This window comes from Rutilus rutilus (genome assembly GCF_951802725.1).
Source record: "Rutilus rutilus genome assembly, chromosome: 23".
In the NCBI taxonomy this organism is placed as follows: domain Eukaryota; kingdom Metazoa; phylum Chordata; class Actinopteri; order Cypriniformes; family Leuciscidae; genus Rutilus; species Rutilus rutilus.
Genome location: NC_140233.1, coordinates 20960317 through 20979310, shown reverse-complemented (window position 1 = coordinate 20979310; position 18994 = coordinate 20960317). Strand labels below are relative to the sequence as shown.

The following is an 18994-nucleotide window of genomic DNA, read 5'->3' as shown; positions in this document are numbered from 1 at the left end:
TATTATTTACCACATTAACACTAAAATGAGCTAACTACTAATCTAATTTTCCTATTAACATGCTTACTTAATTGTCCATAAATATTAATTGTCCATAAATATAAATTACTCACTATAAAAAGCTGATGTTGGAGACTCAGTTGAAGAAAAGCTTGTAGTGGCAGGGGGTGCTAAAATATTTAGATGTATGAATAGAAACACAATGCAAGTAATATTCATTGACATTCCTAAAAGGACATTTCTGCATAAAATGACATTATTCCTTGCAAAAACTTTTAAAAGAAGATGATATGACAGCATCTGTAAACTGCGTTAATACAGTTTTCCCAAATTAAATGTCATAATTGTCTGTCTATATTATTTACATCTCGTAGGTGCTACTGTTTGACAGTAATAAAAAGGGAATAAAATAAAGCTATAAGTGTTTACACAGTTGTCCGTGAACAACACTCACTTGTAGAAGTTGTTTGAGTAGATGTTTGAGAGTCAGTTGAAGAAATGCTTGTAGTTACAGGGGATGCTGTGATATATGGACATATAAAGAAATAAAAACAAACATTTACGAAATATTACTTACAACCTAACAATGACATGCATAAAAAAATTACATTTTGTATTACAATCAATGTATTATTGTTAGCAGAATAACATATTATTTTACATTATAAATGTTTTCACTGGCAGGCACTGATGTTTGATACTCAGGAAGTGACATGAAATAAATACAATTATATTACACTTTTCTTAATATTTTTTGACATGCTTACAAAGACTTTTTTTGCATACAATGACATTCTGCGTTTCCAGAATTATTATCACAGAAATATATAATGGGGATAAAACTACACAATATATATATTTTTTTTGCTGATATTTGATACTCAGGTACTCAGATGTGATTTGAAAAACCAAAGTACCTATTACATGTAACAGTAAAACAGTAGAACTTTCTAAGAAAGTGTTTAGACAACTGTACATGAATATTACTTGAGCATGAGCATGTTAATAAACTACTGATATCATTTTTCTATTATCATGTTTACTCAAATGCCCATGAATAAACATACTCACTTGTAGGAGCTGGTGTTTGAGACTCAGTTGAAGATGATATTGTAGTGTCAGTGGCTGCTGGATTATTTTGATATGGAAAGAAATATAAATACAGTTTCACTGTGCAATACTTGTCATGTTTATAAGGATATATATATATATATATATATATATATATATATATATATATATATATATATATAAATACTCAGTTGAAGAAGAGCTTGTAGTGGCAGGGGGTACTAAAATATTTAGATGTATGAATAGAAACATTATGCAAGTAATATTCGTTTACATGCTTAAAAGGGCATTTCTACAAAAAATTAAATTCTGTCTTGCAAAAACTTTTAAAAGTAGATGATATAATAGCATCTGTAAACTGCATTAACAGTTTTTCTGACTGAAATGTCATAATAGTCTATCTGTATTAATTACATCTCGTTGGTGCTGCTGTTTGGCACAATTATCATAATCATTGGTAATAAAAATCTATAAAATACAGCTATAGTATTTACACAGTTCTCCCTGAACAATTCTCACTTATTTCAGTAGATGTTTGAGGGTCAGTTGAAGAAACGCTTGTAGTGATAGGAGCTGATGTTTGAGACTCGGCTGAAGAATACATTGTAGTGGCAGTGGCTGCTGGAATATTTTGATATAGAAATCAATAATATAGTTTCACTGTGCAATACTTGTCATGCTTACAAGGATATAGATTTGTTTTAATACAATAACATTCTGTATTACAAGAATTACTAATAAAAGAACATGACAAACAGTAAATAATTTTGTAAAAAAAAGTTTACTTTTCTAATGACTTTTAGTTTGCTAGTTCCTGTGTCCTGTTTTCCCTGTGTCTACTTTATCCCCCTGTCTACTGATTCTCTTCACCCATGTCTTGATAGTTTCTCTTTATCCTGTGTGCATTTAAGCTCTCTGTTTGGTTCAATTTTCCTTTTCCTGTATTGTCTATGCTTGATGCCTAGCTGTTAGATTTTCTTATGCGCCAAATTTTGTTCTGTGTTGGTTTGTTTTCTTTGTTTTGTATATTAATAAAGTGAAACGGCTGTTATTGGATCCAACTCTTCCTCTCCTCCTTTGCCTGCCTAAACCACAACAGAATACAGGACCTAGCAGGGCCGGCCCTGACCAATTTGCTGCCCTAGGCAAGATTTCACCTGGTGCCCCATGCATCACAGCCTATTTCACCCCATCATTGTGTTTATGATTATATAGACATACATACATACATACATACATATATATGAAACAGGGCTAAAGGCAGAATTGCTAGAAATAAAGGCAGAATTCCAATAAATGTATTAATTTCTTGTTTTTTATTCCATGGCATATGTATATATACAGTATAGATATATATATATATATATATATATATATATATATATATATATATATATATATATATATATGTATACATGTATGTAAATATGTATATATACTGTATATATATGTGTATATATATATATATATATATACACACACATTACAGCCTAAACACAAATAGCAAGAGCATTACATCTAGCATTCAAGTCAAGTCACCTTTATTTATATAGCGCTTTTTATAATACAGATTATTTCAAGGCAGCTTTACAGTGATAACAGGAAAATAACGCAAAACAGTTTGCTTCGCCTGTACAGTAGATCTAGAAGAAAATAGTGTCATAGTCCAGCTTAAGTAAGTTCAGTGATGGTTTATTTTTGTTGTAAATAAGTTATTAATTTAGTTAAATTAAATATAGCCACTCTGGATAAAACAGTGATGTCATTGTCCAAATGTCATTCATGCACAAACGTACTCGGTTACTAACGTAACCTCGGTTCTCTCTAGAAGAGGGAACGAGTACTGGGTCTACTTCCGCTCTGCCGAATTTCTCCCACAGCAGTTGGACTGTCTGTGGGTGTAGAGACCACTCGCCTGTCGGAACATTGTTCCTGGACAGTCTGTCTGGTCCTATGTTTAGGAGCCCTGGCACGTGCGCTGCTCTCAGCGAGAGCAGGTTGCGCTGAGCCCACACCAGGAGGCGTTCTGCTAGCCTGAACAGGTTCCGGGACCTGAGGCCGCCCTGGCGATTTATGTAGGACACCACAGACACGTTGTCCGAGCGGACCAAGACGTGGTGTCCCTTTATTTGGGGACAAAATTATTTGGGGCGGCAGTGGCTCAGTGGTTCATGTAGATTGTCTACAAACCGGAAGGTTGGTGGTTCAATCCCCGGTTCCACCTGACCAAGTGTCGAGGTGTCCTTGAGCAAGACACCTAACCCCAGCTGCTCCCGACGAGCTGGATCGCCTTGCATGGCTGACACCGCCGTCGGTGTATGAATGAGTGAGTGAATGGGTGAATGTGAGGCAATATTGTAAAGCGCTTTGGTGGCCATTGGGTCTGTGAAAGCTCTATATAAATGCAGTCCATTTACCATTTTACCATTTGCCCTCGAGCAGTGCTCCCCATCCCGAGGTGGATGCATCCGTAGACACCACCCTCACCCCCGAGGAAGTCCCCAGGCTTACACCTGATTGGTACCAGTCGTTTGCTTTCCAAGGTTTCAGAGCTGCGATGCACTTCTGATTGACCCTGAGAAGAAGCAGACCGGAGGCCCACGCTCCGCGTGGAACTCGTGCTTTCAGCCAGAACTGCAGTGGGCGCATACGGAGCAAGCCCAGCTGAAGTACTGATGATGCTGCGACCATCAGACCTAGCATCCTCTGAAATTTCTTGAGCGGGAAAGAAGCGCCGCAGCGGAAAGAGCTCGCTGCGCGCTGAGTGTCCAGTGTGCGCTGTGGTGATAGTCGTGCTATCATGGACAGCGAGTCCAGCTCTGTGCCCAGAAAAGATATTATCTGTCTGGGGGACAGAGAACTCTTCGCCCAATTGACTTTGAGACCCAGATTCTCGAGGTGATCGAGTAAAATGGTCCTGTGCTCTACGAGCTCTGAGCGAGATTGAGCTAGAATCAGCCAATCGTCCAAGTAGTTCAATACTCGCATGCCCTGAAGTCTGAGGGGTGCGAGCGCTGCGTCCATGCACATCGTAAATGTACGGGGTGCTAGGGACAAGCTGAACGGCAGGACTGTGTACTGATATGCCTGGCCCTCGAAGGCGAATCTCAAAAATCGCCTGTGACGTGATGCTATCTGTATTTGAAAATACGCGTCTTTCAGATCTATTGACACAAACCAATCTCCTCGGCGAATCTGCGTGAGGATTTTTCTGGTCGTGAGCATTCTGAACTGTCGCTTTGCAAGCACTCTGTTCAGCTGCCTTAGATCTAGTATGGGTCTGAGACCCCCGTCTTTTTTCGGTACCAGGAAGTATCTGCTGTATAGCCCCCCTTCGCTCTGAGCTTGAGATAAAGGCTCTATGGCCCCTTTGCTCAACAGTTTCCCGATTTCGGCTCGAAGTAGATGTGCTACTTCTGTTTTCACCGTGGTTTCGACGTGCGCCGTATAGCGGCGAGGGCGTCGGCGAAACTGCAGCGAATAGCCTCTTTTTATAATGTTTAGCACCCACTTCGAAACCCCGGGTAGCCTTGCCCCTGCATCTGCACGGATAGCTAGGGGTTGAATACGAAGCACGCTCTGTTCGCTCAGGTGGGGCTTCGGTGTGCTGTAACATAAGCGTTGCGCTCATGACATTTGAGGCAGGGGGTGCGCTGATAACAGCGGGCAGATTGCTCGCCTGAGCAGAGCGAATGCATGTTGGTTTTGTTTCTACAGAAACCGTGAGACATGCGGGACGTAGTGTTTGTGGGCACTGGGTAGTGGGCACGTTTACTACGTTTAATGCGCAATAGATCTGAGTCGATTTCATGTACGCAAGCCCTGTGTGACGGGCTGTGCTTGTGTGTAGGAATGGGCACTGGGCAGTGGGCATTTTGTCTACACATATAACACCATCGGCCGTGGCCGGGACACCAGAAAATACACTCTTTTTGGGATTTATCTGGGTAGCCGTGAAAACGGCATTTGTGTGCAGGCAAGCGGGCAGTGGAACTGGCTTGTTTACTGCGAAATACACTGGACCAGTAACATTTTTTGGAACTGGACGAGCGATGAACTTTGGTGGAAGTCCGGCCGCAGCGGGACTTGAACACCGTTGTTTCCCTAGGCGAGCTAGGACGACTTCGGGGCCTCGGGCTTCACCACAATCCTAGGCCGTGGACCACGCGGGGCGGGGCGGCGGCTGGATGAGCGAGAGCATGGTCTCGCGCTTCGGGCCTGTCGGTGCTGCGAAGCGGCGGCGGTGGGCGGAGGCTGAGGCTCTGAGCTCTGAGCAGACGGTTTCGCACGGCCTGCTGCAGAACTGGAGCGCTTCGGCAAGAAGTGCTTCATGGCCTGTGACGCTTTCTGTACCTCGGCGAATCTTTCCGCGAAATCCTTGACGGAAGATCCAAAGAGGCCAGCAGGAGAAAGCGGAGCGTCGAGGAAAGCGGCGCGCTCGGACTCAGACATCTCAGACAGCGTTAACCACAGGGTGTCTCTCAGTCACGGTGAGAGAGGCCATGCTCCGTCCTATGGCCTGTGCAGCAGACTTAGTAGCGCGGAGAGCTAGGTCCGTAGCACTCCTTAAGTCTGGCACGCAGATTGCATCTGGTCCTTTCTCGTCCAGCTTTCGGGAGGAGATCGGCCTGGAAAATCTGCAGGGTGGCCATTGTGTGAAGCTCAGGAAGAAAAAGCGCTGGCTTGGACGCAGGCGAAACTCGCTCCCCGGGCAGAAAGTACCCATCCAGCCGGTTGTGAGCAGGCTGCTCAGGCGTAGACCACTCGAGGCCGATGCTCGCCGCGGCCTGTGCAAGTACGCGCATGAGCTCCGTCTCAATGCTCGCTCTTTTACCTGACGATGCGCGGGCAGGGGGTGCGAGGTCCTCAGAGCTCGCCCAATCCTCACTGCCTGACGCCAGGATAGAGCAGGAATCCTCTTCTCCCGGCGGGGCTTCCTCGTCAGCTTCGTCGACGGAAGCGGCGGCAGACTGCGGCCACTGTGCGTCAGGAAGAGAAGCTGATGAAGCCGGTGAAGCAGGCGGGCGAACCGGCGGCTGGGAGAAGGTTCCGGGACCCGCTGAGCACGGCGCTTTTTACGGCGCGGTACCACAGCGGGGGTGCAGCCTCGGTGAAAAATGCCAGGCGAGTCCTCAGAGTCGCCAACGGCAATAGCTCACAGTGATGGCAGCCGCCATCAGAGAGCGCGCGGGCTGCATGATCCTCACCCAGGCAGGAAACGCAGATCACGTGGCGGTCCCAGTCGCTGAGTGTGGCTCTGCACGAGCCGCAGGAAGGCATCTTTAAAAAGACGCTAGCTCTTTTAGATAGTGTGTGTCGCAGCGGCAGACACACACACAGCACAGAGAATAAAAGGATATAAGCGCCGGATAGCGCAGCAGGAAGTGATGAAGGCGGAGCGGCCAGCGACTTCAGACTCCTCCCGCTGAAAGTGCCTCTTCAGACCGTGCGGCTTCTTCTCTGGATCCAGTGTGCTTCGCTTGAAGGATGAAAAAATCTGATATTTGTCGCCTGCGAGCTGTATTTATAGGCCTAAGCCACGCCTGTTTCGGCGGGACGTGACGCAACGGGCGCGAAGCGCCCCCATTGGGTCTGACGTCACGCTAGGCCTTGCTCGATAGGCTCATGCAGTTGCCGCAGAGCAGCCAATAGGTGCGCGAGCTGTCTCGCCTATGTCTGTATGCTGCCGCAACGCGTTTTACATTAATTCAAAATTAAGGATAATTTTTTGGCTTCAATATCTCGTGGAAAAGGATTTTCCCTAGCTTAAGATATCTTACGCAGTACGAGAGACCTCTCGTAAGAGAACTATTCATGCTCCATGCAAAAGTGAACAAGCAAAAAAAAATAAAACAAGCAAAAGTGTTTGTATTCCAGTTGATGGTAGCAATCTTCTACTAAACTATGGCACGTTTCATGTTTTTTCATGTTTTCACCATGAATGAAACTGAGAAATGTCTTCTTAAATGTGAATTTAACATAAAACATTGCTATTTTAATAAACCTGTATATAAATATTATTACTAATTTTGGCAACAAAAAAAAAGCCATATATCCCCCCCAAAACTGCACAAAGAGTAAAACATTAATTAAAAAAGTGATAGTAGGCCTAAATGCATCTAAAAAACTGACATGATTGTTACAAATTCACACTGTCTGTGGCCTCTGGAGAACTCAGAACAACTGCTATCATAAAGTTTAAGGTAAAATTAACTGCTATGAAATGATAGTATCTTACTACTATGCAATTAGATAAACTGTTTATTTATTCCATCACTTTACCTCTGTCTTTATCCCCTTTTATCCTCTTCTCTTCTTTTTGGCACTGTATCTAACGCAGACTATAATGCTAATTTATAATGTGTCATGTAAATTCGGCCATCCGTCACAATCAGGAAACTTTCACCGTGTCTAGACCTGTCGCAAGCTGCCAGGCCCGTTTCTACAGGGGAGCCTGAGAGTGTTAAGCACCCTCAAACAAAAGCAATGCTGTCTACATTGGATGCGGCGAGAGGCGACGCTACACAACAAATTACCAACAACTGATCGCGCGCGCTCTATTTCTGACGCACTTCAAGCACTCGCTGGGCAGGGGAAGATTGATGCACCGGACCGGAGTCGGGGGACTTAGTTAAGTTTTTGTGGAGTTTTTTTTTTTTTTTTTTTGCTTTATTTGGTTTTATTTCGAATTAATGGTTTTAAAATAGTATTAGTAAAAAAATTATTTAACAAAATCACTCATTCACTCATTTTGGCGCCCCATGGATGAGTGTAGCCCCTAGCATTTGCCTATTTAGTTAGTTTCTCACTATCCTGTGTGCTTTTTAAGTCCTGTGTTTGGTTCAGTTCATTGTCCTGTATAGTTATTGTAAAAATTATTATTTTTACCACATTAACACTAAAATTAGTGAGCTACTGATATAATTTTCCTACTAACATGTTTACTCAGTTGTCAATAAATAAAAATAACTCACTTGAAAAAGACTCAGTTGAAGAAGAGCTTGTAGTGGCAGGGGGTACTAAAATATTTAGATGTATGAATAGAAACATTATGCAAGTAATATTCGTTTACATGCTTAAAAGGACATTTCATTAATTGCAAAATAAAATTCTGTCTTGCAAAAACTTTTAAAAGTAGATGATATAACAGCATCTGTAAACTGCATTAACAGTTTTTCCGACTGAAATGTCATAATAGTCTATCTATATTAATTACCTGTAGGTGCTGCTGTTTGACACAATTATCATAATAAAACTTCATTAGTAATAAAAATATATAAAATACAGCTATAGTGTTTACACAGTTCTCCCTGATACTCACTTGAGGAAGTTGTTTCAGTAGATGTTTGAGGGTCAGTTGAAGAAACGCTTGTAGTGATAGGAGCTGATGTTTGAGACCCGGGTAAAGAATCCATTGTAGTGGCAGTGGCTGCTGGAATATTTTGATATAGAAATCAATAATATAGTTTCACTGTGCAATACTTGTCATGCTTACAAGGATATATATTTATTTTGAATACAATAACATTCTGTATTATAAGAATTACTATTAAAAGAATATGACAAACAGTAAATCATTTTGTTCAAACAGTTTACTTTTCCAATGACTTAGTTTGTTAGTTCATGTTTTCCCTGGGTCTACTTTATTCCCTTGGTGTAAAGAATCCCACAGATTCTCTTCACCCGTGTCTTGATAGTTTCTCTTTATCCTGTGTGCATTTAAGCTCTCTGATTGGTTCAGTTCAATGACCTGTATTGTCTATGCTTGATGCCTAACTGTTAGATTATCTCTTGCGCCAAATTTTGTACCGTGTTGGTTTGTTTTCTTTGTTTTGTTTCATGAGAAAAGTGAAAAGACTGTTATTGGATCCACCTCTCCCTTTCATCCTTTGCCTGCCTAAACCATAACAGAATAAAGCGGCTAAAGAATATAAACACATCTTCCAGATATTTGCAGCTTCCTCCTCTCCCAGGATGATCGCTCCTTTGGGGACCACATCAGTGAGTCCCTAGACCTAACAGATCAGACCCATTACCACGACCGCTCACTGATCACCTTTTCTGGACTGGACTTAATGACATGTTAAAACAGCTATTTCCCTTGAGGGAGGTTTTATAGATTTTGTAGAGTTAGTTCTTGCAAAGAGTGGTTTCTCTTTCACTGTGGGTGAGGTGCAGGAAGACTATGATTACCACCTGCTTGCCACGGACCAATAGACTGAGCTCACACCTGCTACAGAGCCTGAGCATACAAGTCTGTCCTGGAGCTACGGCCAGCAGCCATGTCCGTCCCAGTAGGAGCACTAATTAAACTGGACATCCTGAAGCAGAGTCCCACCCATGACCCCATAACGAGGTAGAATGTATCCCCTTCTATTCCATTTCAAATACTGGACACGCCAGTTCCTAGTTGTTCCCAAGCCCTTCCTCCACCATTAACTCCTTTGTCTCCGCTTGTTCCGCCCGGCTCCCTGGCTCCTTCATTTCCGCTGGCTCTGCCTGGCTCCTTCATCTCCACCGGTTCTACCCACCTCCCTGGCTGCTTTATTTTCGCTTGTTCTGCACAGCTCCCTTGCTCCACCCCCTCTACAGGCCCCATCCACTTTTCTGGCTCCAGGCGGGTCCATGGCTCTGCACCCTCTACTGGCTCCGCTCATTTGCCCGGCTTGCCTCATCTTCCTGAGACACCAGCTCTGCCTCTGGCTATGCCTCATCCCTCCACCCCTTTGGCTCCACCGGCTGCTTCATCCCTCCGGCTCCTCCTTTGTCCTCACTCCCACTGCCTCCAGCTCTGTCTTCTGAGCCCTCATCTCCGCCTCAGTCCTCTGACCCTTCGCTTCTGCCTTGGACCGCCGTGCCTACGACGTCAATTTGGTAATTCATTCCTCCATATGCCCCTTGGTATCCAGGCCATCTGACTCCACTTTGGTTCCCATGGCTCCACCCTGGTCAAAACCGGGGAGGGCATCGCCGTGGACCTTCAGCCCTTCAGAATCATCAGCAGAAGTAGATTCACAGGTGTCGCAGAGGCCTCCTCCTCCTACTCCTCTGTGGTTCTTTCCTCCACCAGTCACTCCTTGGTTTTTCTCTCCATCGGTCCCTCCATGGACTCTGGGTGTTTTGGCCCTCCTGCCCACCCCACAATGGATTATACTTCACCTTCTTACCACCTCGGGTGGGGGAGGTAATGTTACGTCTAAGCTCAGTTAGTTTGTTCCCTTGGTTACCAATTGTGTAAAGGGATGCTGTGATATATGCATTTATAAAAAATAAAAACAAACATTTACTAAATAGTATTTACAAAATAACAATGTTCATGCTATTACAATCAATGTATTATTGTCAGAAGACTAACTTATATGACATTTTAACTGGTGGGATCTGATGTTTGATACTCAGGATGTGACTGTTTACTCACTTGTGTTTGGTCCATTCAACCCCTAGGAGAAATGTGAAATTCAGGATTAATAGGATGAATACTTAAATCTGAGAGGACACAAAAATGACTTAAACCTTGACTTTGACTCATTACTCACAGTAATTTTGCAGCCTTTCATTCCAGTAAGTTTGTTAATATAATATAATAATAACAACATAATCCCCCAGTTTCACAGACAAGGTTTAACCAAGTCCCAGACTGAAATGCATGTTTGAGCTGTTTTAACTGGAAGTGACTTGCACTGACATATCTTAAAATATGTCAGTGCCATTGTTTTGTTTCAAGATGCACACCAGTAATGATTTTTTCTAAGGCATTTTTATAATAGCTACCTTAATGCCCTATTTGAACTAAGGCCTAATCCTGGCTTAGTGAAACCAGGCCATTATTGTTTATATTAAGTACATATATATACTAACAATATATTTTTTTATGTGACTAAATACACAATGCCTTTGTGTGATATTTTGTGTAGTACTAAATCTCTGTGCCAAAACCGTATTTAATTTACTATTATTTTATTAAGTTTCTATAGTTTTTGTTATAGGCCTATTTAGATGAAATTCACTGTTTCACCACTAAATGGGGACATTACCTTTTTTGTCTTTGACTCTTTAAACTAGTCAACAAGAATATGAATATGCGTAGTTATCACAGAACATATTATTACAGTTCTTTCTGGGTTAGTTTAGTTATTAGTGAATTTGATGTTGTGAATGCTTTAATTTTTTTCAGTTTCTGACATCAGGAATAGTGAGATAAGGCGAAGTAATAACCTACAACATGACAAAATGACTTTCAGGGGAAGTATAATATACAATGTGTACCTAAAATCATTTCATGAATAACATAGATGGAAACTAACTTCTTCCCTCTCTGCTTTAGAAACAATGACACACTTTGCTCCAAATACCCCAGGTGAAACATTAAATGAGTAGTGACATCACCAACTTCCTTGTCACAAACAAAGAGCCTGTTAAAATACTGATAGGGGAAACCATCCAAAAACTCAATCTACTTGCTAAATCTATTAAATATTTACTACACTGTTAAATATAAAACCATCTTAATCTATTGCCATCAAGTAACTTTAAAATCATGATCCACACAATAGAACAACATTTATTGGAAGTTTCATATTCAATTTCAATTCATTTATCAATTTATTTGTATAATGCTTCCTACAATACATATAGTTTCAAATCAGCTTTACAGAAAATCCAGGTTTCTACATTACAATTTGACTGTGTCAAAATAATAACCATATGTCAAAAATGTACAGTTTTAAGATAATACAAATCATGCAGTTAGCATGTACAGTATATATACAACAGTTCCTTCTGGTTCTCGAATCTGATTGGCTGAGAGCCTTTTCCAGCCATGCGATATTCCCACAGTATCAGCTTTCTAACCATTTCACCGCTTGTTTCACTCCGCTTGCGGCGACTGTCATGGCCGACAAACAAATATTCGAACATCATATTTTTTACAAATACTACTGTTGTTGTGTCACGGAATGTAGTTTTTTTAGGGAAGAATGTAGTTATTTAGACCTCAAATATGTGACTCGTTTATATATATACATAGTGCCTATTTTACAACTTCTTTAGAAGTTTTCAGAGATTGAGCTCCAGGCCATCAGTGGCAGTTCAGCGTTCATGTACCCGCAGAGAACAGCTTCATCTCGGCCAATCCTTCGGGAATTTGCTGCTGGCTCTTATGTAGATAGTGGTTAAACATGAGATATAGTTCAGTTGGGGTGTATCAAATGGGCAATCGTTGGTCTTATTAATCTATTGCATGTTCCAGAGCAAATCAATTTTGGTTAAGGAGAAAATTAAGTTTCATAACTTTATATTTAGGTTATATTTAACTTAAGTCCTGTATGGCCAACTAGAGCGCAGCTTTTGTACTTTTGACTGAATTGTTTGCTTGTGTTTACTTCCTATTGACTTTTATAATGGCTATTGTTGTTCATTTAAATATTATAAAATGGTTAGTTCCAGTCCTTGACTCTGATTGGTCGATAGCTGTGTTTAATGATGCTACACCCAACGGTTCTATGTATCACTACACAACACCCCTAGCAACAGCTCTTAACAACATACACATATGTTTGTTCTCATTGATATTGTTCATTGAAGCTAGAGTAGAGTAGTTACAGTAGATATAGCATTTTCCTTCAGGTCAGTCCTATATTCATAATAAAAAAATCTGTTTGAATGTCCGATGCGATATAACAGTCAAGGGGTTTTCCCGTGCCCTAGTAATTTGTCAGTTGCATCTTGCTTTTCCGTGTTCACAAGTTTGAGTCCTTTCAATATAAAAGTCTTCTCTACTGACCGACTCACTCATAAACCGTCTTTGCCGGTATCAAATGGTGAAATAATGAATGTAACTTTTGCTGTTTACGCTCAGGGACTATTTTTTCCAGCGGAAGGAAGGCTTTTAGTGATTTTCCTTCATGAAAGTTGCACAGATATATATTTTTATAAAACGTTTAGTTCCAGTCCTTGTTTCTGATTGGTGTATCACTACACAACACCCTTAGCAACCACTCTTAGCAACTTAAACATTGTTCTCATTGATATTGTTCATTGAAGCTTACTGTATTATATAGAATAGTAGGGTATTGTGAGAAAGAGAGATTGAATGACCAAGTGTATTACCTGCATTTAAATATAGGTCAGTCCTATTTCCATAATACAATAATCAGTTTGAATGTACACTGCAATATCTTGTCTTTTTAACAGTTAATGGGTTTCTCCATGCCCTGACAGCGCTAGGCAAAGCACTTGTCAGTTGCGTCTTGCTCCGTGTTCACAACAAGTTTAAGTCCTTTCAATCTAAAAAATGTTGCTACTGAATGACTCACTCATAAAGACAGTCTTTGCCGGTATCTAATGGCGTAATAATGTATTTTCTGCTGCTGTTCATGGTCAGGGACTACTTTGTCAAGCGGAAGGAAGGCTTTTAGTGATTTTATTTTACTTCATGAAAGTTGCATTGATACATACTTTTTTGGCTTTAATATTTCTATTGTAACCGTTTTATAAAAGCAGTAAGGTACTCAAGGCTAGTGCTGTTTCGTGAATAAGTCCTGGCTGAAGGGGTTGACGCGAAAAACACCCTTCATACGTGACTTATTCATGATACAGCACAGCCTCTAGTACCTTATTGCTTGCATAAATATTATTTTACATAAATAATATGCCGTATTTGGTATTGAGAAAAGGTCCATAAGTGATTGCAATTTCAGTGACAGTTACATGATTACCATTAGATGGCGGCAAAGACTGTCTTTATGAGTGACTGGTCGAAAGCAAGGAAGTTGTGTTGGTGCTGTCATTCTTTTAAAAAATATTTTTTATAATGGATAAAATATTATGGACATCGACCTGAAGAGTGAATGCTATATCAGATTCAGGAAATACACTCGTTTAGTCGATCTCTCTCTCATAATACTACACATAATGCAATAAGCTTCAATGAAGCGACTCAACGTTCCTTCGTTACTAGTTCTAAAGTGATGTTTTAGAATTAGAGGCTTGGGCTCAACTGTTAAACTGTCAATTTGAGATTTTAATCTGTGGCGGAAGTAGTTCTGCACAAAAGAGGTTTTTTAAAGACACTCCATTGTTGTTTCTTAATTATTACACACTTGTGCCATTGAACTGTGATATAAATGCAATATCACACTCGTAGCTAGGCAATACGGCAGTATATCAGCATGCTGTGATTACATACCATTTTGCACTGCTACTCGTGTGATATTGCTCATATATATTTTGTGACGGAACGGCTGTCTCCCCCTTTCTTATCAGCGCCATATATATATACAATATCCTATATATTATATATCCTAACAAGCTCAAAGTGCTCTTTGACATGCGTTTGTCCAAAAAGCAGGGTTGTCATTCATTAATACTGCTTTGTTATTCGTGAGCTACACTAACCCGCAATATTGTCAATTAAAACTCATCTCTGTGTCTAGCAGAAGAAGAGACTTTGGATTTTTGCCATATTATTTTTTGGATTTTTTGGCAAAATAATCATTTAAAATATATTTATAATATTTAAATACCTATTTGAAATAAACACTTCACAAAGCATAACACACTCCCTGATTCTTGACATTTCATAAAACCTTAAGTATTATTATTTTTTTTTTTTCATGTAAAACAAGTCTTTCTGTCATTAAATAAAAATGCTAATTACAGTAGATTACATAAATCCACAATATTTAAGAAATTAGTATGTGTCAGCCTTTTATCAATCTTGGTGCTCCTGTAGCAAAAAAAAAAAAGCATACCTGTATGCTAAATGCACCAAATGTTATTAATATATCATATTAAGATACGCATATCTGGGATAAAATGTAAGTGGTGTAATGTTTAAATGTTTTATTTATATAGTGCTTATAATCCCCCATGTTTGCATATTATACCGAATAGGTATAACAATTTTCATGTCTGCAATAAAAATAATTAAATAATTTTGCTAGTTTCGATTTCCTTGGAACATCCTCGTAAAAACTCTGGGATTAAGCACATAAACTGTTACACATTCACAAACACTAAATTTGTTTTTCCATGTAATTTGCATAGGTTTCCTTATCAGAGCCATGGAAAATTGTTTGGTTATTTTTCAAGAAAATATTTGATTATGCTAACTAATTACTTAATTATTTTATTGTTTATTTATTGGTTTCAAGTGTCCTCTTTCCTATTCATCGTCTACACTAACCCAAAGCTTTACCTTTTTACTTCTGCTTTACCCAGATAATCAGACAAATTTAGACTGAAGATTCATATATTTTATCTTGTCTAGTATGGCGGATATTTCCAGTCCTGAATGCTGTTTGGTCAATGCAGCATTTCAGTTGATAAAAACAAGCAATAGAGACAATAATGATGCAAAACACTTGTTCACCTCACTTAATAATCTGACTTTCAATGAGTTTGTTTTAAAAATGTCTTTTCAATTATCATAATTACTGAAATCAGTGATTACCCGATTAAAATCACTGTTAAATTTTGTTTTGTTTTCCAAATCGAATTAACGTTGATATCGCAACACTGTTTCAACAAATGCTAAACTTTTTCAATTTTAATTTAAGCATTTGTGAATATGCACTGTATCTGTAATTGCAAGTGAAGCTTTTAAATGTGACAAAACCGAAAACTTACACACAGTTTACTTTCACTAGTTAATAGACACAGTTCAATTTCTTTGAAATACATTTCATAACCTGTATGTAAATTATAGAGACAGAAACTTCCTATTATTTGTATATTATTTGTTCTCTAGTCTAGTTCCTTATGAGAATGGCCTTATATTTCACTACGTTTTATACTGTATATTTCCCTATGTATATAACATAGACTATACTTGCTCTGTTGTAAAAAAAATTTATGAAAACAAATGAACATTTTAAAAGTGATATGTAGCTCTGAACCTATTCAAAAAGTATGGATACTGTACAATCTGGTTTATAAGAGGTTTGCAGTATACTGGAAAATGATGGTAAATATTGATCTGAAAGACACACAATTACAAGCACACAAACCAGGGTTTGTAAAGTTTTCATAAACTAATCATGCAAAATAGCACATGTCTTTCTTATCATACCAAATACACAGTAGACCGAATAACCTTGGACCACATTAAAATTATTTCGTGAGAAGCAAAGGGAAGCTGGCACCATTAGAGATGCAAATTTTTTAAGAGAAAGCGGCTTACATGAAAGCAAAAAAAAAAAACACCATGCCATGACACAAACACAGAATGAATGAGTATCATCATGATGTTTCATACCCATATGACTTATTTCCTCTATTGGACACATAAGGAGAAGCATATACTAGTTGCTGTTTTCCATGCGGGGACCAAGTAAGTCCCCATAGCGGCATAACTAGGAATATTCCAGGTACAAGTTAAGCAGTATAATTTGTGGCGTAATGTCGATTACCACGAAAATATATTCCGACTCGTTCCACCTTTAGAAAAAGAGGTTACAGTGAGGCAGTTAGAATTGAAGTGATTTGGGCCAATTTTAAAAAATGAGATTAAAAATGTGAAGCATATAATTTTATTAAAACACATAGATGTTTTGTTAAAATCTGAGTATTAGAACTTTTACACAATGTATTTTTTCATATATTTATTATATATTTTATATTATACTATTTCATTATTATATTTTATATTATTTTTATTTAATAATGATATGTTTTTATTAAGTATATTATTATATTATCTATACTATGTTATATTAAACATATTGTTTACGTCTTGTGGCTATACTATTGAAACAGTACGTTTTTAATAATTGGCCCCATTCATTTCCAATGCAAGTGCCTCACTGTAGATTTATCTTTTCTTTTTTTTTAAAGAAAAGAAAGGGAGGAACAAATGGAAATAAAATTTTGTGGTAATCAACAGTATGCCACAGGGGCTGTTGATTGAGCTTGATTTGTACTGAATATTCATTTGAGCTTCAAAAAGATGTAAAAATATGCTAAACATAGTCAGACTATTTCTTTATGTGAGGAATAAATAAACATTTAAGTCATTATTCACTTAAAGTCATTTAAGTCATTATTCATAATCTTTTTAGTGAATGGGGGGAAAAAACAAATGGGAATGGGATTTTTGTCAATTTAGTCACAGTAAACGCCTATTCAAGATACGTAAAAGTGTCATTCTTCATGTAGGGGCTAAAACTTAAGGCCCACTCAAAAGCTGCTTTTGGAGTGACTGAAGTTTCTTGAGGATTTTGGTGTGCTTGGTCATTATATTCCAGACCTTCTAGGATACTGTTATTGTGGCCAGAACGGCAGGCCTGAAAGCAGTACTACTTCCGGTGGGCTGGGAGAACGGGATGGCCAAATCGATTGAGTGTTGAGAATAACAGGAAAAGAATAATGTAAACTTGTTGAGGTTGGGCTTTCCACCCCGTGACCTCCAGACAGTCTGGACTGAGTCTCAGGTTCATATTGAGGCTTTGATACAAACACAAGGCTACTTTCGCTGTTCTTTTCTAGATGTTATTGTTGAATCTCAGGAGAGTAGGTGGTCCTAAACCCTTTCAAAACATGTTCATTAACCGGCTAAATTATTTGCTAATATTGGCTAAGAGCCTGAATTATGTTGCAACGGTCACAACGAACATTTCAAGGCCTATCATTTTAATTTATGAAATGACTGAGTTGACATAGTGATTCAAAATGCCCACATCATCACCTGTCATGATCTGATCCGATCCAACAAGCAACAAGCACATTTGCATTTGTGCAAGTAATTCCACCTACCTGCTTTCCATTCAGAGCCGGCAAAGTCATTTATCAACATATGTTGGCCTAAGATATAAGAATGCTTACAAGGGTTCCTTTTGTTATTATTAAATACTTAATAATATACGGTATAAGTGCGAACTGAATGTATTCTTTTCGATCACTTGATTGTATGTTATTTACAATTAAATGAAAACGTATTGTAGCTTAAATTTATATTAAATGCATTTAGAATTTCACCCACTTGAGTAGGACTTAAGTACATCTTTATACGAAATTTCATAATTTATTATATTATCTTTGAAATATGGTTAAATCGTACTGCTGAATGTACTAACAAGCATTTATGGTAACTACGGATGTAACCCTGGTTCCCTGAGAAAGGGAACAAGACGCTGTCAGATTGACCCTATGGAAACGCTCCTAGGTGAGCCGTTGTCTGAGCCATGTGTGCCAATGTAGTCAGGTGACAATTCTAATTGTCTAAAGGAAGATACCCAGGCATGAGTGGGTTAACATCAGTAAACCCCCAAGACATTCCCTTTCAAGGGAACTCAACGGTGCATCAGAATGACGCTATGGGAATATCAATGCCAACGCCACCATACTGCAAAAATGCCTGGTTAAAATGTGAATAAGCACAATTCTGGAGCAAGTCAGGAAGGACAGGACCATCACTGGGAGGTGGGGGTATGGTTGCAATAGTATTCACCAACAAAAGAGTTGGGCAGGTTGCTGCCGGAAAGATAACTAAGCATAGTACCAACACTTCTAGCGCTACCGCTAAACCTGCTCTCACCTTCAGCCTTGTTACAATGCCGAAGGGGGTAGCAGAGGAAGTGAGACTACAATCACGCCTGCCAACAGTTTCAATAGAAGAGGGCAGGCTGCTACCTTCCTCAGATTAAGCATGGATTGCAACACCTCTAACTCTACCGCTATTCCAGCTCTCAACTTCTGCCTTTTCACAAGCTGAAGGGAATAGCAGAGGAAGTCCAAAAGTTACTTTGGTCAAGGAACTTGTCCACCAACTGCTTCAACAGAAGAGGACAGGTATTCTTGCATCTGCCATATTTGCCTCACACCGTCTTGCAGACTCTAAAAGCAACCCAACTGCAGGGAACAATACAAAATGGAAACCCATGGGCAGATGACAGCTTAGCTTTCTCAATTGCCTGCTCAACCCTTA

General features: G+C 39.5%; 1 protein-coding gene across 50 annotated transcripts in view; it reads right to left on the bottom strand.

Moving 5' to 3' along the window:
* The window catches only part of LOC311282608 (uncharacterized protein), a 126404-nt gene that overhangs the window by 104983 nt on the left and 2427 nt on the right, over positions 1 to 18994 (bottom strand). For 45 of the 50 annotated variants that reach the window (XM_084396449.1, XM_084396450.1, XM_084396496.1 and 42 more), the window contains exons 2-7: positions 10490 to 10511; positions 8393 to 8503; positions 8046 to 8090; positions 1072 to 1128; positions 455 to 520; positions 114 to 170 (exon numbers count right to left, since the gene is read on the bottom strand). In XM_084396449.1, coding sequence (XP_084252575.1) covers positions 114 to 170; positions 455 to 520; positions 1072 to 1128; positions 8046 to 8090; positions 8393 to 8503; positions 10490 to 10511 — 358 coding nt within the window. Of the gene's footprint in view, positions 1 to 113; positions 171 to 454; positions 521 to 1071; positions 1129 to 1590; positions 1687 to 8045; positions 8091 to 8392; positions 8504 to 10489; positions 10512 to 18994 lie in introns of those variants that run through there. The other 5 variants (XM_084396463.1, XM_084396484.1, XM_084396451.1 and 2 more) reach the window with 4 other exon arrangements.